This window comes from Aptenodytes forsteri, unplaced genomic scaffold (genome assembly GCF_000699145.1).
Source record: "Aptenodytes forsteri isolate BGI_AS27 unplaced genomic scaffold, ASM69914v1 Scaffold184, whole genome shotgun sequence".
NCBI classification, from domain to species: Eukaryota; Metazoa; Chordata; class Aves; order Sphenisciformes; family Spheniscidae; genus Aptenodytes; species Aptenodytes forsteri.
Genome location: NW_008796078.1, coordinates 1,617,796 through 1,641,095, shown reverse-complemented (window position 1 = coordinate 1,641,095; position 23,300 = coordinate 1,617,796). Strand labels below are relative to the sequence as shown.

The 23,300-nt window shown below is 37.4% G+C and overlaps 1 protein-coding gene across 1 annotated transcript in view; it reads right to left on the bottom strand.

The window, feature by feature from the left end:
- LOC103905136 (collagen alpha-3(IV) chain) overlaps nt 1-22,959 on the bottom strand; it is a 65,454-nt gene extending 42,495 nt beyond the window's left edge. Inside the window, exons 1-9 of the mRNA XM_019474014.1 lie at nt 22,822-22,959; nt 8,476-8,532; nt 5,515-5,604; nt 3,709-3,753; nt 3,181-3,225; nt 2,823-2,885; nt 2,012-2,065; nt 1,259-1,285; nt 562-639 (exon numbers count right to left, since the gene is read on the bottom strand). Coding sequence (XP_019329559.1) covers nt 562-639; nt 1,259-1,285; nt 2,012-2,065; nt 2,823-2,885; nt 3,181-3,225; nt 3,709-3,753; nt 5,515-5,604; nt 8,476-8,532; nt 22,822-22,959 — 597 coding nt within the window. The remainder of the gene's footprint in view (nt 1-561; nt 640-1,258; nt 1,286-2,011; nt 2,066-2,822; nt 2,886-3,180; nt 3,226-3,708; nt 3,754-5,514; nt 5,605-8,475; nt 8,533-22,821) is intronic.
- Between the last annotated feature and the right edge of the window lie 341 nt (nt 22,960-23,300).

The following is a 23,300-nucleotide window of genomic DNA, read 5'->3' as shown; positions in this document are numbered from 1 at the left end:
CTGTTCAATCTTACTTCATGGGCAATTTTTGCAGTTGGACTAGGATGGTCGTTGTAGGTCTTCCAACCACAAACTATTCTATTCTATTCTATTCTATTCTATTCTATTCTATTCTATTCTATATGTAGGGGTAAACCCCTAAATCTATGACCAGTTTTTCTCCATTTCTAAAATATTGTTGTTTGTCTACAACCTGACTTCCCTATCTCACTTTACTAACACATAATGGACACTACTGGTTCTGATGGCAAAATTAATTACTATTGTCTTGGTGTACTCTGTTTTGTAAAGTCAGAAGAAAGACTTTGAATATATTGTATTAAGCAGATTACATAAAGTTAATAATTTTTTTAAAGACAGAATTACTTTCTGGTTTTGAAATTAGTGAGATAATTGTAAAAAATACTGTATCTAGAGAAAATAATACATTAAAATTATATCTATTACATAAAAGTCATCTTAAAATACATACACACACCTATTATATATATATTTTTATATATATATATGTATGTATCTCTCTCTATATAAAAATCATAGTCTGAATTAATTCTGAATTACCTGAAGTCCAGGCATTCCTGGCAATCCAGGATCACCTTTTGCACCATACCCTTGGTTATATCCGTCTGCAGGGCACCCCTGGACAATTAGATAAAAAGGAAGATAAAAAGTTATGCTGTAGAACTCCACAGTGGAACAAATCTTCTAATATAATTTGTAGGGAAATAAGGAACATCAGGATTGCATAATGATGGCAACTGTCCACTATGGATAGTTCTACCTTTAAAAAAGATTTTATTAAACAGAATATACCTTTTCAGGCATTCCAGTTCTCTGTTAGGAGCAGTCTTCATTTCAGACATACCTACATTACTCACCCACAGTCCTGACCTTCAATTTTTCTTTGGTACTTTTTATCCCTTTAAAATACTCTCTAGTGCATCTGCAGATTTCCATACTTATTCATAAGCTGTTTGGGGGAGGGGCTTAGTTCTTCGTGTGCTTGAAAGTGTTAAATTCATTACATGCAATAACAGTAGTTCAAGGGAAAAAAAAAATGTATACACTGTTTTGTAACCCAGGGTGAATGCAACTAGTACAGATGAAGCACCAAAGAGTTTGTGGTTGCTGCTTCTGGAAAGCAGACCTTCTGCTTCCCATGAATGGAGATGTTAGGAACTCTTTTCCAGCAGTGAACATACACGCAAACTGTTGATCACCAATAAATATTTCACGTAATATGGTGTAAATAACTGACCTTCTCTCCTTTGGTGCCAGCAATACCCTAGGGAGAAGAACAATCATATTATTAAAGCAGAAAAGCAAAAGAGACAATGGTGAAAGGACACATTCTCAATATTCTCTAAGCTCAGTGCTCTTGAAGTGATTTATTTTCATGGACATGGTGTATAGCCAGGTAAATAAATAAATAAATAAAATCAGGAGGGCTGGGGAAGTAAAATAATGTTTAGAAGTTATTAGATTTGAAGCCACTGGAACTTGACAGACAGCATTCCTTTTCCATTTGTTGTTTAGAAGTTTCTTTTAAAAACACATTTCTAAAGAGAAAAAACAAACCCCAGGGTTAAAGCAATGCAGCCATAACGAGAAGTTTTGGGTTTAATTCCTGGTTCTTATTGACTTAATTAGGCCATACCCTCAAAGGTATTTAGCCATGAACTGAAACTGCAATCTATTAAATATATATTAGACACCTTTAGAGATGCGTGTGGTAAATTTTCATGAGTATCCCTTGAGACACTGAAGAGCTAACACCAGTCAATGAATTTGCATGCACTCATTAACTAAGAAGTTGAGGCCCAACATGCAGCAGATAAAGCATTACTTTTAACTTTGGTTTCTTTACCACACAGTTTTCATATTAATAAAATGGGGATACCTATATATTTCAACTGTTGTCAATACCAGCTAATGTGAGGCTTTACACTCCTTCAGTGAATGGCTTTATGTGGTAGAAATGCACACAATCATGAATTTCACAAACACCTACTGGAACGCCTGGAGCACCTCTTCTACCTGGAGGACCTGGAAAACCTCGATCGCCCTGAAAGTAGTAAGAGTGACTGTTAATGCATTTTATTGTTTATTATTTGGCCTGATTTTAGCAAATGTGATTACAAAAGAAGTGTTTTACGTTATCATACCAAAATTGTGAGTTGCATTATCACCATATTTGCTAGAAGGGGCACAGCCTGACTGTACGGGCCTTGACTTCTAGCCCAGACACCAGACTTTATTAGCTGTGTCAGATCAGTTCACTGTTTCACTAGAAATGTATGATTTTTTGTAGTAGGCATTCTTCTGACTCCCTCTCTCAGAATGCTGGAAGCATTTGCTCATAGAGCAAAGAAAAACTAGTAAACCTTTAACTTAACATTAAGCCTTTTCTTTTAATTGCTTTCAGGACTTACGAATTGTCAACTGCAAGCTAGATACTGGTGAAATAAAATTAATTAACTATCTATCTCTTCTATAACCCATTTCAACAGAAGGACAGGATGGACAAAACTGATTAGGTCTTCTGGATTTAATGAAAAAAGTTTTATCTGTCAAAATATCAAATATTATTCTTAACTTTTTAGCAAAGGCCATTAACATGTATTATTTAATTATCTATCCCACACAAAAAGCCAGCACTTATCCTTCCTCTGGCCTCATGATTCAAATTTTTCCTAGTTGATAAAGTCACAATCCAAAACAAATCAAAGTTGTTGTATATCGGTGGAAAAATTCAGAATGCTTTTTGGCCGTTCCTAAGCATAGCCAAACACAGTCTCCGTAACATTCAGCTTGGTTTGTACCTTTGTGCCATTGCATCCCGGAACACCCGAGCGCCCAGGAGGACCAACAGTTCCCGGTTCACCCTAAAAAGAAGTGCAAAATTGACACAAGCTTTGTTTTCACACATTCATATTCCCCTACAGCAACACTGAAAGAGTTTATCTTGGAGTAGTGTTTCACAAGACTTGACAGATTACAATGTGTTCTTAAATCATTACAATGAGTAAGAACTGCTGATGCCAAGATTGCTACCTCTAGGCTAACTGGCAGAGACAATGCTGATGTTGAGACTAGAGTGAGCACATTGGGCTGCGGATAACTGTGTACTGAAGACTGTAGTAAGAGAGAAATGGTTAAATCAGTTTTGGTTTTACTTACTGGAAGGCCTGGGGGACCTGAAAATCCAGGTATTCCTGCGACTCCCTAATGATATAAAAACAGGAATAAAATTACAAATATTAAGCAAAAGCTCATGATGCAGGTTTCCTTTTGATCGCATTCATAAGAAGAATGAATGCAAGTATGATTCTATCAAAAGATCATTATTTCCTTAACCCTTCTGACTGTGAACCAAGTATAATGGTAGTTTATGCACTGTTAACATAGACTGGTTTCGCCACAGAAAAAAAACCCAAAACAACTCTTCATGGAATTCTAGTCTGACTTTTTCACAGCACACCCCAATACTAAATACATACAGCATGAACCTTGTACATACGGTGTAGCAAAAAAGGCAAAAGTTCTAAAAAACAGATAATGCATGTGCATACTCCGTGTCATAAATTTTACAAGTACTTTAAAATCATACATAATGTTTTCTTTTTATTTTTCACAAATTATTGAACCAATTTGGCATTTAACATGACATTTAATGCATACAAGTTTGTTTAAAATATAAATACTTACTCGTATACCTTTGGGTCCAACTAAGCCAGTAAGCCCTGGAGAACCCTAGATCACAAGTGGAAAACAACGTATTTCAATATAATTGAGAAAAAGCACATGTATGTCAACAGGACATGCAATATTTTTAATACCAACACATGCACACAAAACTATATAAATAAATGATTTGCCTATTACAGACACTAAAGCAAACAAGCATTTAATACAACTTGCATAAATCTTGGCATCTTACCCTCCTTTTCAGTGTTTACAGGGGATATATCTCATCATCAGTCAAAAAAGTAACAGTCAGGCTATGTTGAGAAAGCAGTTGCTATGGATCTGTTCAAACTGTGAGACCTGGAAGTGCTTCCCTATGAGGAAATAGCTGGAAGCCTCACCAGTACTCAGGAGAGCTTTTCAGCTCCCAGATATGGTGATGTTCATCTAATGCTCAGGTAGATGCATGTACCAACCACTCTCACCTGCACTGCTGTGCATGGAAAGGAAAGCCAGGAGCAGGCTGAAAGGGGGCTAGGCAGGGTGGGAGAGCAAGGCTGAAAGAAGACAGCAAAGCATGCCACAGCACAGTCTAGACAGAACCTGCTAGAATTGTTTCAAGACACTTAGAGCTTTACTGATAATAAGAAACTTTTATCGTTCCCTGAAAGGAAATGGGGAATGTACAGAACTGCATAGCTCCTAAAATCCTGGGTGACATTTCGTTTAAGATAATGTACAGGTGGTGAATAGGAAAAGCTAACTGGAATACACTACAATAGATAGCATTCAGGCTAACAGAGATGTTCTTGCAGACAAATTATCCTTACTTTTTGCCATTCTTGCAGAAGTTATTATCACTTATTAAAAGGGAAATGCTCTACTAAACACTTTCAATGAGTTCAAATAAATGGCTCATCAACATGTATGAGATCCACCATGAGTATCAGTTCCACAAAGTATTGTAAAAACGAGACAGGACAGAATAATGCAACAAGACCCAAACAAATTAAAACTATAAAAAACATTTGTTTAAAGGTTTGGATAAGTGCTGGAGCCACATTAGGCTAGGTCCTAGACATAATGTGATTGTGGCAGTACCTTCCTGATTTATACTGTGGCTGAGTTCACGCCATATTTAGACACAAATAATTTATTCACCAGAGTCAATTTATCGATGACAGCAGGAGTGCTGTTCCTCAAGACAAATAGAAATGAAATGTTTTTTAATGAGCAATTTATTTGTTTTTTCTGCTTGTGCAGGAGTCATTGAAAATTCATATTCAGCCTCAGTTTAGGCATACAGGAAAGAAAGAAATCCCAAGTCACCGAAGTCACTCTCCCCATACTGCAGGCAACTAGGTATTTCCTAAACAGACCAAGATTTATCTTAAAAACCATCTTTCCCTTCAAATTTTCTTAAATCTATTTTTCATATTTGTCTCAGTAGTAGCTTGTTTACTCTCTTTCCAGCAATAGATGTCAGAGTATACTGTTAGGACAAAATTGAGGTTATGCTGCTAAAATCTATTTAGACCCATGTTCATTGCCTCTGGCAGTTCAGTCCAGGTGCTTTAGCACTGGCCAATGGACAGCTGACAACAAAAGCCCACGTTCATATCAGCTACTTCAACTCTGTCAAAAATGACTGTTGCAGCTGGTGACCACACAACATCCCTCACCAAACAGGAGACTCTGAAACAGGTTTTGTTTTGATTTGGTTTTGTTTTTTAAAACAGAATTCTCTACCCAGTCATAGCTCACTTTCACAGTCAAGCACAGTAGTTTCTCTGTGTCTCTCTCTCTGTGTCTCACATACACACCTACCTTTGGTCCCTGGGGCCCTGGAGGCCCTTCTGGACCAGGAAAGCCTCTGTGACCAGGTGGACCTGGAACACCAGGAAAGCCTTTTTCACCCTGTAAACATTAAGAGAATGAAGTTCTTAAAATATCCATGAATTCTCCTTTTGATAACATTTCTAAGGTATTCATTACTTTCAGTACCTTTTAACTTCTACATATCTGTCTGCTACTGTGGCAGATATATTACCCTTGCCCACACTGACCTGTTTTTGTGGTCCCGCCTACGTGCTGCCTAGGCCACATGGTACCACTGAAGTAACATGCTCGTAAGTATGGTTGAAGAGATCAGAAGACAACAGTACTCAAGATTTTGCAGAGTACAGAAGTTAATTGGCAGCAGGAAAAGTTTAAGAAAGCAGCTGATACATATTCCTTGTTAATATTCTATATCGTGTTTAGTCCCTACAAGCAACACAAATCCAAATCCATCATAGCAGTCCTAATTTCTAGTTGGCAAACTTAATGGCTGCTGCTGTACAGCAAGTTCCAAATCATCAATACCTCTCTTCATGCAAGCCATGGAAAGGGTTGGAGTCAAATGCAACAAAACCATTCAGATAGAATAAAAGAAGTTTGCTTTAAGCAACAACTTTCAAAAATTGTTGAGTCTCAGAGATTAAGACACCCAATTACTTTTTCATGTGTCTTTTAAGGTCAAGTTCAAATAACCAAACCACGTAAAGGAAGCACAGAAGATTAAAGCTATGCAAATAGAATACAGGAGGCTAAGTTACAGTGGAAGGAGCACTTTCAGTTTTTTATTTAAATACAATGAAGATGCAAGTCTTATCTTGGTTAAAATAAAGTGCTTCAAGCCTAGAAACTCACAGAAAAGGTGTTTCAGCTCTTTACATAGCAGCAATTTAGCATGCTCAATTCTACATCAGTGAAGAGCCGCCTATTCAAGACCTTATATATCACAGCATGACACGGGAGAGAGAGGATGGGGTTATCGATTCTCTTAGAGTTGATTTTCCTATTGCTTTATCAGAGGAGAGTTATACAAAAAAGCATTTGAAATTCTGCTGTGCAGAAGTTCTGGTATCTTATTATTCGGTGCACAAGATAGGATCCAAAAGAAGTCTCGGGGAAGCCAAAATACCTTGGTTTCTCCCTCCACCAATTCTCGCCCCTCAAAATCCCACAAGCTCACCAGATTTTAAATAGGTTCTGAATTAAAAGAAAAAAAAAAGATAGAATATAAACCCAGAATATTTTAACACAAATCAAAATAAGAATTGCATTATGAAGTGTCTGTGAGATCTGTATCATAAACCGTCATAGCTTTTTATAACAAATCATTTATTTCATCCAGCAGTGTCCCAAGGAAGGCAAAAAAGGATAATGCTATACCAAGACGTGCCACTGGAGGGGGTGTGATACTAACTCACAAAAAACCGAAAGAAGCCCTTGATCTTCCTCCATTGAGCTTGCTACCCCCTCACTGCTCTCCAGCTACAGAGCAGCACTGTGCTCTCCTGACAGCTTCACTCCCCTCCATACAGTACAGGCAATTTTATCCACACTTTCTTCTTGACAGATCAACAAGATCAGAGGATTCTCGGGTTGGAGAATTTCTTAACATTGAACAGTTATCAAAACATATTGATTAATGTAATTGTCCTGACTTTCCAAAGCTGCCTGAAAAAAATTCCATCAGTGTAAACAATGATTACCTCTTACCTACTCATTGCTCCATTGCTTTAACATGGAACCGATGAAGACAAGTTGCAGGTGTTTATTCTTATTCATGTTTCTCTTTTAGTGGGCAGCTTATTTTTTTTCTAATTTTTCAATTGGTCTCAATTTTACTGGTTAGGACAAAGTCAGGTTAGACCAACTAAGAACATGAAAAATAAGCAGAGATTTTACTAAAGACATGAGTATTCTCCTTTCCCACTTATGAAAATATGTTTTAATAATGAGCATATTTACTTTGAGAGAACTTTTCTCCACCACTGAAATGAAGCTTCCTAAAGGCAAGACTAGTAGTGTTTACTGTGGTGCAACATTACATTTTGTCTTGGTAATAAAAGTACAGGAGGAAAGCCGTGAATAATTCTTTACCAGCCAGATGTGTCGATCGGTGGGACTAATCACAACCCTAAGCCTATACAGACATCTGGAATCTACTGATAAGGTTTAGTATGGCAATCACTGTGTCCACAGTTAGCCTGAATTACAGCCATGACTTCTTTAATAATGCCCCTTTCATTTGTGAATCAGTTGTTTTTCCAACTACAAGCAGGAGTTTGAAAGAATTTTTGGTATTTGTGTAATTCAGGTTTGTCTAAAAGCCACTCCGAGCCTCTGCCAAGCTACTGTTGGCAACAGGCAGAGCTGCGGCTCTGTTACTTTTGACGGATTTGATGCTGTTCCCTCACTGCTGGCAAGGTGTTTGTGATTAGGACCCAGAAACTCATCCCCTGTGTCGCTCTGCAGGAGATTTATCTGCTTGATGCCAGTGCATGTAGCTTTCCTTTAGGAACCAGAAAAGGGGGGGAGATGGGCAAGGTCCAAAGATGCAAAGAGGGAAGCACTGAACATGACACTCCTGATGGCATTATGAAATTTGTAACAGCAGAGCTGCTGCCAAGGTAATGGTATCTGTGGGCATTTGTTAGGAGTTTGTGAAAGGGACCTAGTGCTTTGGACAGCTGTTCTTCTGTTGGTGTTGAAACATCACACAATGCTGTAAACAAATGAATGCATTTAAAAAAAATAAATTTAAAAGTCATCTTAGTTAAACAATGTCCCCAGAGTTATTTTAGCACATTTTTGTAAGGTAATGTATTCCTTTTACAATTCTCTGTAGACAGAATACCATCACACAATAAATTCACTCACTGTATCAACTCAACTAATGGATTAACAATTTCCAGGTATAAGCTAATCTTAAAAAAGGAAAAATGTATTTGTTCTTACCTTATTACCTTTCATGCTATCACAAAAGCAGGGACTTTTACCTTTGCATACACAGCTCTGAAAAACAAAAAGACAAACTTTATAATAAAATTATTTTTCTCATTGTGTTATTTGGTGAGGGGCAAATGAGATCTCAGTGGTTTTAGTAAGGTAATTATTTCACAGATAATACAACTTCAAAAAAAAAAAGTTTGTGAAGAGTGGCAATTCTCAACAGCAGAAAAGAGCTCATTGTTCCTCTGTATTGTCTTTTGAGACAGATAAGGGCACTAGTTTAATTTTATAGTTGGGGTAAAGGCCAAGAAGCCGTGCTTAACACCACCAGGGTTATAATACCAGTATGAAGTGTAAAATTCAAGAGTTTGGGCTCACAGCACTAAACATCGATGATCCTTTAAAAAGCTTACTATAGAAACAAACACATATACTGATATTGTTTTAGATTACAATGATATTCTTTCTATTTTAATCTGTTAACCAATACTTTTTCTGACATTTTGTAGCTGCATTCACCTCCTGACCTTGGCTGATGGTACCCAATACAATTACAAAGGACGCTCAACTTTGCTGTTTCTTAATTCTGGAGGTTTCCTGAGCCAAGCTGCGTGGCAGTGAGTGCCCTCACACAGGGATGTCCCCACTCCTGCAGCAAGTCCTGGGCTGTAGCTGCTACCATCATGTCTGTGTCTTCAGGTGAGCCTGGAATTCAAAGCCCTCCTTGGAGGGCTGAGTGTTGAGTGACCTCTACTGCTGGAGTATAGCGTGGCTATCTGGGAGCAACTACAATCTGGGAAAATTCAATGATTAATCAAGTATGAAGAGATATTCAGTTTTTTTATTTTTCACACATAAGTGAAACAAACAAAAAACCGAAACAAGGCTATTCAGTATGTAACTGGATAGACAGCATGACTAAATTGGCTAGTTCATGTACTAGGTAGTTGTGGTAGCAGGGAGCTCAGCAGAGCTGCAAAGCACACCGGAGATCCTGGGTGAATATGAGAACACTTAACCCTTTTCTACACTCATGTAGAGATATCCTATTTCAGTGGAGTGGAGGAGGAAAAAAAAATCCTTTGTGAACATAAATAATATACTAAAATATCACTGAGGTTATTGAAGCCATGTATTTCATACAGATGTGGAGTAAACTGCATTTATTGTGCTTCTTTGTACACTTAAATTCTTTCCTTCATTTTTGAAGCTCTTGCTGAATGACTTTTTCAATTGTACCGCTGTAGAAAGAGGGCTATTTTTCAGTTTACCCTCCCACTTTAGTATATATGTTTATCAGAATGACCATATACTATCGTATAGTTACAGACAATAAGAAAGGGACAAATATCACATATTGGTTCTGAAGACATTTTTCTAAGTTGCATAAAATTCAGAAAAGAAGGAAGAACTGTATTTTTTTCTTACAAGATTAAAGCCTTTAAGATGGTATGATATGAAATTTCTATTTAGATCTTGAAGACAGAATTAATTAACCCCTACAGCTGGTCATAATACAACAGCAGCACTGTTCCAAATTTGTAACTTTTCCAGTGGTGTTCTGAAAAACAGTCAGAGGAAAAAAATGTTCTCCATTACATTTTAAAATGATAATGTCAGATTGTCATTAAATTTAAATTTTCCTGGAGCAATCTGTTCAGGTAAAACATTTTACAGAATTGAAAAGCGTATTTTCTTCCCACAAGCTAGGATCAATGTCTTCTATCTTTATCATCCAAAACTGAGGTGTGGGGTATGAGCTGGCTGCCTTCATTTCTTACACAGTTCATGGTGTTTGTCTCTTTCCATTGACTACACAAGGAAACTTGACACCTGGTTTGGAACGACTCATCCAGTCTCTTTAGGTGCCTCTTTTAGGATGGAGGAAAGATGCTGTAAGTACTTGCTGTTCTCTATGGACTAGACAACTACGGACAGTAGCTGCCCGTCTTTTAGGTGGCTGAAGTTAGGTGAGATGACGCCATCTATTAATTTAAACACAGATGCAGGGGGTATTCCTCAAGTGAACAGCTATTTAAACATTCATTTACAAAATAGAAGAGAAATTAGAATCAGTTGGCCATGAAAAGCAAATCCCCCAAGAAATTATTGTATCTGCCTGTGTTCTATAGACAGATCAATAGGTGATTACTTGATGTTTCAAGCTAGATTTTTAAAGAGTTGCAAACATTAAATACTTAATTCTTTGGCATATTTAAAGAAGAGTCTTTCCTTCCCTGATCTGACAGCTAGAATTCAAAATCAGAATTTTGGAAAATTTGGAATTTTGGAATTTGGAAAACAAAGGTGTCATGTAAAACAGAAACCATGTGACTATGCTACCTTTACTATTATTTTAATCAATATGATTATATCACCAGAGACACAAGAATAAACACTAGTGCAGAATTAACAACAAACTGTATCCTGATTTCTTCTCAGTGAGGTCTATCAGTTTGGCACTGGCTAATCTAAATTCACCAAGTAAGTTATATGACAGATATCTTAAGCCTTTAAGCATAAATACCAGAGGATAAAGTGACATATATCTCAAAATAAATTTGGAATAGTCTATAAGACGACCAATTTTCTTGTTCCCTATTCAGTAATGGTATCTTCCATCCCAAAGTATTCTCTTCAAAATAGGTGACACAGGTTATTGGTACATGTCTGCTAAGCAGTATAAAACCGGTAGCTGTTCAATGTTCAGCATCCCAAGGAAAGATGTAAACACAGTACACAATAAAAGTAGTCTTAAATTGCAGGCACTGCATTTTACTGCTGTATGGGGCTGGTGAGTGACTCAAGCTACCACATTCTTAGGCTTGCATATGAAAATTGTAAATTAACTACAAGACCTACGAGACACATTTACTCAGCAATCTCAACTGCTGAAGCAAAGATTTAGGTCACATATTTAGCAGACACATGTCTGAGTCCAGGAAAGGTGCTGTTTACTGAGGAAAAAATGCTTACAGTATTCCAAATTCTCTGAATTTCTTCAGTGTACCTGGGAGCATATCCTGGCTGACCATAGAGAGCTTTCCTGAGAAATAGCCACAGCTGGCTTCTAATCTTCCTAGTGCCAGTTATTTACCATTCTAATTCTACAGACCTTCATGGAGTCGCACCTTATTTCTACCTGTGAAAGTAAAGCTAGAAGCAGATTCTTTACAGTAGTTGTATGCAAAGCACAGTTTTCAGGACACGTAGAGAAATCACCAAATGAAATGACTCTTCTGTAATAGGTATAATCTGCAAAAGACTTGATATGTACAGATACAGAAGAAACTTTTTAACGTACAATCACAGATAATTCAATGTGAAGTTAAATGCATGAACATGTAGAAATTTATGATGCTACATAACTAAATAAAGTTATTAAACTATTTAAAGAAAAAGAGCCTTTGCTCTTCAAGAAGTCAGAATGCTTAGAATGTGTTTAATTTCCCATTAGTAAGCTTTCAGATCAATTTAGGTCTTTTTGTGTACACATATCACTTTAAACTAAACTGAAAAGACCAAAGATGATTTTACATTACACAGTTAGCTGGATAATACTTAATGTTTTGGCATATGATTTTTACATAAGATTAGATTCTGCCTTCTGTAAAGGAGCTTTGAACCAAAAAATCATTGCTTACTTATACTACTGGATGTTTCCACATCCTTGCAAGATGCTTGCAGCTCCATTATCAAAGGACCATAACAAAACAATAGTATATTGCTAGGTTGTAAGATAAGGAAATTGAATATTAGTTATTAATGGTTTATTCAAAATCCTCACAATAACATCTGCATAAGTAAACGCACTACCAAAGCCACAGGTTTACCACGTTTTTCAGTTTTGTGATTTTTATAATAACATCCTTGCAAGATGCTTGCAGCTCCATTATCAAAGGACCATAACAAAACAATAGTATATTGCTAGGTTGTAAGATAAGGAAATTGAATATTAGTTATTAATGGTTTATTCAAAATCCTCACAATAACATCTGCATAAGTAAACGCACTACCAAAGCCACAGGTTTACCACGTTTTTCAGTTTTGTGATTTTTATAATAATCACCTACTATTTCAAATAGCTTTCAGATCAATTTAGGTCTTTTTGTGTACACATATCACTTTAAACTAAACTGAAAAGACCAAAGATGATTTTACATTACACAGTTAGCTGGATAATACTTAATGTTTTGGCATATGATTTTTACATAAGATTAGATTCTGCCTTCTGTAAAGGAGCTTTGAACCAAAAAATCATTGCTTACTTATACTACTGGATGTTTCCACATCCTTGCAAGATGCTTGCAGCTCCATTATCAAAGGACCATAACAAAACAATAGTATATTGCTAGGTTGTAAGATAAGGAAATTGAATATTAGTTATTAATGGTTTATTCAAAATCCTCACAATAACATCTGCATAAGTAAACGCACTACCAAAGCCACAGGTTTACCACGTTTTTCAGTTTTGTGATTTTTATAATAATCACCTACATTTATTTCAAATATTTAGATACAGTAGATGGCACTAGATTTTTGATCTAAAAATCTAGGCCAAAGGATAAAGTCAGATCATTATATAAATCACAAATCAAATTAATTCACCAATGAACCAAAATTAAAAAAAAAAACCAACACTTTCTTGGAGTAATTTATAGAGGAGCTCCTTTCAAAAGTGTTTTGAGTGATAGTGGTAGTATTCTATGTTCTTTAAATAATTACAGTTGTACATGCTGAAGCACATTTTCTGCAGGGGTTAGTGTTTTGTTCAGTGGGTGCAACCTTATCTGTAACACCGAATTGCCCTTCCTTCACTATGGGATTGGATTCTATGGGGCTCTGACTTCTTCTTGCCCCCAGTTCAGAGACTAACTTAAGGATCTGTTTAGAAAGTGTTCCAGTCGTCTCCTTCACTGAATCCGTCAAAGAAACGACTAAGAAAGAAGGAAGAAATAACGTATGACAGACTACATTGTCACCTATACAAAGCTTAACGTAGCTTGGCACTGCTACTCCTACCATTGCAGTCATGGCAACTTAATTTGGAGTATCAGAGAGAATCTTACATAGCTCACAGTACTTTGCCAATAGAGCTAGTTAGATGAAGGATGTCAGAGAACGTATTCCGGGATGTTATCAAACCTGAATATGTCAAAGGATGTCACAAAGCGTTAATGTAAGGAAAAGAGAATGAAAAAACAATGATAGGCATTTCTATCAATAGCACAGGCTTTGAGTCCTGTCGCTCACATTTGTGGGGCAATACAGTCATACTGGGAATGATTTAAAGGCAGGAATATGGCAAACAGACAAAATGAGCCAGTGCAGGTGATGAGCCAATATTTCTCCATTGATCTCTTTTTGGAATGACATATATGATGACAGAACTCTGACTGACAGTCAGAGTATTTGTTTGCTTTTCCAGATCCAGAGAAGAGTAGAGTAGGTCAGCTATGATTTCAAAATACGTATTTGTATTAAAAATACCGCACCCAGGACAGAGAGGCAGCAAAGTGTGTTGCTGCAGACAACAGGCAACATATTCTTTAAGTATGTTTCAGATGAAGACTACATCAAGACCACACAGGATGAGTAATAAAGACATTCAGATGAAAGCTGAGATGAAATTAAATGTATTCTGTAGAAATATAGTAATCTGGCTTCAGTGGGGCTTAAGTTCACACTTTTGGCCTGATTGGTCTTTAATTTCATGGGTGAACACTGATTCCAGAGGTGAATCCTGGTTAACATAAATGAAAGATGACTGCGCAACATAAGGAATTTTAAGATGAATTAAAAGCAGTGTAAGTGATATCCATTAATTACTCTGGACAGTAAAAATAGCCCAGGTGTCTTCTCTCAAGTGGGTGGTAAAGCTGTCACTTTCCTTCATTGGTGGTTCTAATGGCTGATCAGGCTCATTTTTTAAAAATGCAAGTCTGATTTTTCATTTAAACTTGATTTTTATTAGCATCTCACCTATCCTGCCATTAGGTCTTTATCTTCTAACTTCAATGATCACTCAGTTAGAACTCCATCAAAACATGGAACAAGACTTATTGGACAAGATCTATTTTTCTGTGATGCCGCTTTTTTTTTTTCCCATCTTTCTGCTCATTAATGGTATCCTGAGCAGCCTACAACTATGCAGGTCATCGCCGTGGTCCTTTCTAAGTGGAAGTAACTTATCAGCTAATTTCTAGTTTTCTGTAATTTCTCTTAAATTCTATTACTTATTAAAAATCAGTGAGCCAGCTCCTTTAAGAGTCTTGATTATGAATTTTCAAGGGCTGCTGACACACTGAGATTTCTGAATTCTTCCTGAGCAGCATTCCAGCTGCATCTATAAACCAGAACTGAGCACATAGAATAATATTGCTCAAATAGTTGATGTTAATATAATGCTTAAAACTACAATGGGCCCATTTCTCTAATGTTCTCTACTACGTGTTTTCTATTACATCTAATAAAAGTGGGTGTAAAGCGTTATGAGTTTTGCTTTAACATTTATCTACAGTACAGACTTGTGTTGGGGTAGGTATGCTGCACAGGGATGTGAAATGCTGCACTTTCTGAAGGACACTATGGTGCTAGCTAAAGCTTCTAGCTTGGACACAGTTACGCTTTTGAAAATTTATCCTAGCCTGATCAAGCAGAGGATCTGAGAGCAGAGCCGTACAGAAAAAAGTTGCCACTGTGGAAAAGACTATATCAGGAAAATCTTTTTTCTGAGTCTGATGCACCTGTGTTAGGATACTTAGCTAGAGTAGCACAGTCAGTAATTCTATCTAGACATGGTTAGTAGATACGTGACCCTGGCAGCATTTTCCTCATGTTGCACAACTGTAAATCACCATGTAGCGTACAAGGTACTGGAGAATGAAGTCCCCTCACTCCAAAACACTGCTATCAAAACAAAATACCAGCCTCACAATTACAGTCTGTATACTAAAAGTTTTTCATGCATTCTAAGCATCAAACATGAATTCATTAAAATTATCAAAGACCATGAAGAACTTTGAGAGTTTTTAGTGATTGCTGGACCAGTACAACAAAACCAAATTATTAAGCCTTCAATAAGTATAGACAACATAGAGCAGAAATAGGAGATGATGAGATGAAGGAAAACATGTCAGTTCCCAAACCCTGAAACATTGTGTAGTCACTTGTGCACTGGAAGGCAGCCAGACATTCCTACCTTAGAATACTCCTGTTAACAGCCATGTACGCTATCAGAATTCACCGCATTTTGCCTACCAGTTGAATACCTAGCACCTGACGAAAATTATTTCACTTTGACTTTCCGTTATAAAGAAATACACCTGTAACTTTAACTAATAAACAACTTGGTCAATAACGTCTAATGCAGGGAGACCGGATCTCAAAGGACACAGTGGAAGACAACTGCTATGCTACAGACAGTGCAGTTGTTAAATAAGCTCCATTAAACACTTGTAATGGGAACCTTGCTCAGGGAATAACTACTGAATCAATATCCCTCCTTGGTGACATAAGCCTTGTATTACTGGTTATGTGCTGCTTTCAATGTGAGGTGCAGAAGAGAAGTCCTAAGCATTTACAATCATAGGAAAAAACCTTCGTAACACTTCACAGAAGTAGGTTTTTGTGTCTAACTTAGAGATACACAATTTGTGATCACACAACATGTGTCTATCTGAACTTGATAAGAATTTCCTTACTTTCTATCCTTAATTTTAAACTGTCAGGAGTTCTTTTGGAAGGGATTTGTTCTTTATGTAATATAAAGATATATTTATAATGGTATTTGTAAACCAACTATGGTAAATGACCAGTATGGAGAAACGGAAGAAGCTGCTGTAGATGAACATTTAAACAACTTTCTATTCTGTCAAGGGAACATATGTATGAAAACCCTTACTTTCTATCCTTAATTTTAAACTGTCAGGAGTTCTTTTGGAAGGGATTTGTTCTTTATGTAATATAAAGATATATTTATAATGGTATTTGTAAACCAACTATGGTAAATGACCAGTATGGAGAAACGGAAGAAGCTGCTGTAGATGAACATTTAAACAACTTTCTATTCTGTCAAGGGAACATATGTATGAAAACCCTTTATCACTTCAGAGATTGAAACCGTTTTGAAAACCTTCTCTTAGTTTTTAAAGCAAAAACCTGTTCAGTAAGAACTTTGTATAATAACAATTAAGTGTTAGCCAAATCTCTTCATTATAACTATTCATATTTACCACATTAAAAAACCCAGTAACATAAACCTTAAATAAAACAGTATAAAACAGATGGAAACAAAATTTTCTTAGAACTTTTGGTATCTCTTGCCTATGTTTAAATGGAATAAATTATGTCCTTGGGGGGAAAAAACCAACCAACCAACCAAACACCAAAAAACAAAACAAAACCCGTAAAACACCCTGCAATTCTTTTTTTGTAATATACTTACTGTATAGCATATCTTTTTTGCTGTGAATGAGCCTGTCTGTATGAAAGTTCCAAGAATTAGAACTTTTGGTATCTCTTGCCTATGTTTAAATGGAATAAATTATGTCCTTGGGGGGAAAAAACCAACCAACCAACCAAACACCAAAAAACAAAACAAAACCCGTAAAACACCCTGCAATTCTTTTTTTGTAATATACTTACTGTATAGCATATCTTTTTTGCTGTGAATGAGCCTGTCTGTATGAAAGTTCCAAGAAACTACCGTAACATAACTGTTCATACTATTCTTATGAAAGCACACCATTCTGCCATCTTGCTCAGACCTCCACGTACAACTTCCATGGTGTCAACCATATTCTTGTCCAAGCAGATACAGTACAATTAATTATATGGAGCTTCTCCTTTCTCTCCAACTCTCTGACAGTAAAGAATTAGGGAATGCGAGAACAGTAGGGCTTAGCAATCTTCACTGTGCCTGCATGTTATCATCATGGCGTTAGGATAAAACAGGTAAAATGTTGTAATTTAGAAAAAAAACCCAACACCTTGAGTTTTCACAAACTCAAATTGTTTGTGAGCTCTGCAGTGATGACCACTAAGGCCTGTGTTGTAGAAACTGCCTAAAATGACTCAGTATCTATGTACGTAGAGCTAGCATGTTGTGTGCAGTTTTGGAAAACTGTAAGTTGAGGCTCTCAATTGAATCTCTGTTTTGGGGTTTGTTTTAATTGCTTTTGGTCTATAAAGAGAAGATACAGAATTACTCCCTTTCAACAGAGAGAATGATGGTTTGCTTTCTTCTGCTAAAACACAGACAATTTTGATACTTATATTTATAATGACCGATATCTTACTCTACAAATAATCTTACTAGGGTGGAAGTCACTGTGATGAGGACTATCAGAAACTGGACCAAACTGTTCACGATATATTCAGACGGGTAAAATCTCCACAGGCAGACCCATAAACCCCATCTCTGTGGGTTTCTTCTCCTGACCTTGAAGAGGACACGGGGACAAAAGAAATAAATATTCTTCCTTTCCACAAGGAAAATAAGATTAGGCAATTCAGCCCACAGAATTTTGTTTTGTGTAGCAAACTCTTAAGGGTGTTTAATCAGTTTATTCATCCGTGCTCTTCCTTCCTAACAGAAGGTCATCTTAAAAGAGCAATCTCATAACAAAGAATACACACCATTTAACTAGAGAATTTTTGCTTACCTACCGTAATATGGTTAGCATTACATCACACAATTTGTATTTCTTCCCAACTGTTGAGTGTGGGAATGGTATTCACTATAATTGTTGTCTCCTCAGGCCTGTATATTTGTATATTCATAAAATTCCTGGTGTGCATCTTCTGTTAAGTGGTGCAAATAGCAATGAAAGCAACAGTAGCTTGTTCAGAGAAAGCTTATTGCACATGCTTTCGTTTCTCCTTTTTTGAAAGGCTCTGTGATTTCACAGATTAAAAAAAAAAAAGAAAGAAAGAAAGGTTACTTTTTCTTGCAGCTTCCTCCAAAATGATCTGTGGAAAAATGCAGCATAAAGCTCTAGTTAAAAAGCCTTCATTGAACCAGGCCAAATGGAAAACCTGTAAACCTGTGAGACTTGTACCCTATCAAAAAACTGCTGTGTTAAAAAAAAGGCAAACAATGAAAATAGATCTAAAAATATACTAGGTGTGGCAAAATGGAACTTTTTCAGTGGGTGCACAAGAGACTGGGGCTGTAAACAGTTAAGAAGAAAAAAGCCTTTTTGTATTTCACCTTCCTCTCAGGCTCCTGTAATCCATGCCAACACACTGAGCCTTCTAGTATTACTCTGTTAGGCAGTAGGGTGAGAATGTGACAGTAAAACAGATGACCGGACATCCCATACTAGTTGCACTTAATAGCAAAGTATTTTGTTTCAAAGACATGTTATGATAAATCAGCTCTAGGTATTGCAGAAGAGATTGCTAGCACAGATCTCGAAATAAAGTGCTGTTATATCTATATGAAATGTAAAGCAATGAAGAAAGAACCAGTGTTTGCCTGTCTACTTTGATCATTTTAATGATATTATTCAGTCAGCAAAATAACTTGAACTACAGAGTTTTGCCTAAATGTGTATTTACCTCGTAAATTTGTTAGAAAGAGGCTATACATCAAGTGCTAACAATTCAGTTTTCACAGATGTTTACTAAGATCACCTTAAGGAGGTTCATCTTCTTTCAGTTGTATGATGCAGCAAACACATAAGCACACTTAACATTTCATGGCCATCACAGCAAGACTCCATGTGGTATAAGACAGGAGAACTCCATTAATTTTGATGCACAAACATTAGGGCAACTCTGCTAATTTATGCTAACCTTCTTGGCCCAGTAGGAAAAGCATTGCTCTGCAGTGCTCTGACATTGGCCTGTTTCTCTATGGAGATGATGGCTGAATTACAACTCATTATAGAGGCAATCAGGATCAGAACAGTCTAGTATAAATTTGGCCCAATTATCAAAATAACACCCCCATTGACTTCAGAGCTGGGATCCTATTAACCAAATCAAAGAGAGCACTGCACAAAGGACTTGTTTTTCTAACACGCTTAGTGAACTCTCTTTTGTATATTCAGGTGCGCATCTTCCCTTCTCGTCTGCCTTGTGCGACAGAGAACCTGGGCGCTTCCAAAGGCCAGCAGAGAAGGAAAATTCTCATTGTGACGCTTTGTCCCTCCAACATTTTGATTCCTAGTTGAACCAAGCAATTCAGCCTGCATCACCAGCCTTCTTACCAGCCTTGGAGATGCTCATGGCTGAGCTAAGACACTGCATTTTTTTCCTTCCAGAGCCATGTACTAAGATCTATTTGTGACAGCAATATAGTTTGCATATAATTAGGGAAAAAATATTGCATGAAGAAGAAAAGACTAGTTCATAAGTATTTGCATGCGAATTCTAACGTTTGTAAAAAATGAAACTAATTAGGCAATATGAACACTTGCATGTAGTCACAGACAATAAGCGTAAGTGAGAAAGGGGATGCAAAAAAGACCTTCTCAAGCCTTATAGTCACTGATAACACTGATAACAAACTCATAGTTTGTTATCTCCCCTCCTCTGCCAGCAGCACATGATGAAAAAAATACAAAGAATAATGACTGAGGCAAATACAGAATATAGAGCACTTAACTTTATCCTGTGAGCTAATACAATATTGCAATTGTATTACAATGCAAATCACAAAATGGTAGTAACATGAAGCGCAGCTAACTTGCAATCAAGTAATCTTGCTCAAGTAGAAACCCTCTTTTATCCTGTTCTGAACACATGCTAACATGATGCCACCGTAAGAATGATCAATGCCACTAAGAAGCAGTACCGATTGAGTAGTAATGAACTTGACCTAGGTATTTTTCTTATGTGTCATTCAAAACAGCAAATTTCAGAGAACATTTTTAGATCAGCGTTTAATTTCAAGACATACAAGAAGTACATGGATGGTATCAAAAGACAGGATACACTCAGGAGAATTAATTGGATTGTACATGTGCATCAAGACAGTATCAGCTCCAGGTGCTGTTAAACAAAATGAAACAATGAGAAAGCAAATCAGTTTTTTTCTGAGAGGGAAAAAATAGAAATAAGGAATGAGAAAGATCTTGTTCCCTGAGGAAACATATTGATATTTGTTATTATTCTTCTAAAGTATTTAAATGAACAGAGGGAAAATCCAAGTAATTATAACATCAGTATTTGGAGTGAAGGAATACATCAAGCAAGCTGAAAAGCCTTTGACATGGGAAGATGCTACTTCTGCTGAGTTTTCAGAAGATGTGATTAGAGCATGCCAGTGGCCAAGAATGCAGATAATAATACTCCCTAGCAGGTGCCAGAAAGTTCAGCCTCCTAAGGGCAGGGAAGTCTGGACTCTGTGAAGGGCTGTGAGGACCAAAATTTACTGTATAAACAGCAGCAGGCACAAATTAATAATTTTCTTTCTTGTCTTTGGGAATAAAATACTTATTGAGTTATTAAGAGAAATACACTTAAAACTTTTCTACGTTGAAACATTTTTTCATTTATGCATACAGCAAAAATAGTTTGCTGGTCAAATATAAATTTATTTTCATATGAAAGTGTAGCACGATTTTAAAACACAAACAATACCTACTTCTTTGCAATGGACAGCCCAGCCAAGATGCAATGATTTATTCGTCAATCATTTCATGTCAATTAACATTAGACACTAATATTTAATTAGGAGTTTAGATAAAATTGTTTTTTTAGAAATTTTTATTTCCTCCATCATCTGGAAAAATTTGTTAGGCTTTCTCTTTTGAAAATATCAGCATTTTCATAGAAGAATAGAAATTATGACATTTGAATCCTAAACTGATCCGTTATCTGTTGCAAATCTAGTTTAAACTAATCTCAGACATTTGAGATCCACTGAATTTTCAGAGCACCACTGAATCAATACATTGTGTTCAAACTTTGCTTAAACAGCAAGATTTCTGTAGAAGACACTTCTTACCATCCCAAATCCTGTTTTTAAGACCTAAGTGTAAACGAGGATCTAGTAATGACAATGCTCTAGAAAACTGGTATCTCAGAGCTTCATGATATACCTTAAGCAGAAAGGCTGCTAATGAACTAAGGTACATGAGTCTGCAAGACTGGCAAATACTCTAGAAAGGCTGCTAATGAACTAAGGTACATGAGCAGACTGGCAAATACTCTAAGATGCTACTGAGGTTGCTAAAAAGTGTTGAAATGCTTTACTGGGCCATATGTGGGGTCTTACTTTTCGATACACCTCCTTTTCCCTTCCTTTGTAGCTAAAAAACACAAAACAGGATGACAAGATCAACACAGCCAGAATAGAGGCTTGGGGGGGGACGGGACGGGGGGACTTCCTAGTACACAGCCTGCACTTGTCAGCGGCCATCCAGAAGCATTTATGATGATGTCCACCTCTTAGGAGCAACAAGGGCAATGGATGCGAGATACCAGCACACGAAGAATGGAATACAGAACAGCAGACTGGGTAGACGAGAGAGGATGGTCTTGAGTTTATTCATCTTCCACATCTTGCTTTAGAGTAAGGATCAGACCTAGGCAAAGCCTGAAACAACTCTGCAGAAAATGTGTACTTTGCAAATAGATCTGGTACCTCTGTTCTACCTAAGAACCAAGAGGTATTTTAATTCCATTACAAATAAAACAATTAGCTCTTTGTTAAATGACTAAACTTGATTGCAAGTTAGTTAGAGTGCCATGAAAGAAAACATGTTTGGTGAGGTGTTTATGCTGTTTCCAGACACTTTACCCAGAATAGGCGGGTGAAAGAGCTGCAGTATTTTAGTAGAAACTTTATTACCAATTAGTCTGCTTCAGATAATTACAGCAGAATGTGGCTCTATTTTAGCAACAACAAAGTAGAAGATCAGATTTTTTTTCCTCATAAAGGTGAACTGCAAAATGTTTTGATAGGCAGTAAAGGATTTTGACGTACTGCCTTACAGCTTTACTCACACATGGAAGGAGAAATTAACACTGTTGACTATAATGGGAGAAAAAGAACTTGAAATTTACTGAAACTGGCAGTTTCCTGTGTTTGATGTCTATCAAAAGTTTACTGAAACTGGCAGTTTTCTGTTTGGTAGCTGCCAGAATTGTTGAGAGCTACACTGACCCATTTACCCTCACAGCTGACTGCTCTTCTCCCAGTTGGGAATGTACAGCCTAAATGTTAGAAACAGACAGAGAAGAAAGGAACGGGAAAGACTACAATATGATCTAGGAGAATCTATCAACCAAACGGTGATGCACACTCATCGTTAAACCTGAAAGACAAACTGTAAAGTGAGTTTGTAACGAAGGCGGCACAGGTGGTCCAGAGGTAAGCGCTGCTCTGAGAGCGTTTACCTCAGAGAGCATCCACACCCAACACCGCTCTGTCCTTGCCATCCACATCCACTGTCTCCTGCGTAGCGACACGCTGCCCGCGCGACAAGGCCTTCGCGGCTGCTTTCCAGGCTCCTGGCGGGACAGAGGCTCCCCCATCCCCTCACGGGAGCCCCGGGAGGCCGCCCCCCCACCCGCCCGGCTGGGCCGCCGACACGCTGCGCTTCTCCTTCGCACCCGAGACAAGCGGTGACGAAGTGCCCTGTGCGGGGGCCTCCCCGCCTTTGCTTATCCCCGCCTGGCAGCGGCGCAGGGGTAACGGTACCTCACAGCTGGGCGACGTGTACCTCACTTCACCGCGCCCGGGTGCGATGTACCTGACGCGGGTGAGGCGTATCATTTTAAATACAGTAAATTCACCTTTTCCTCCTCACAACTTGCCAACGCCGAAATGCAGTGCACTGGCAGAGGGCGCCGAGGGGCTGAGCCCCGCTTTGCCC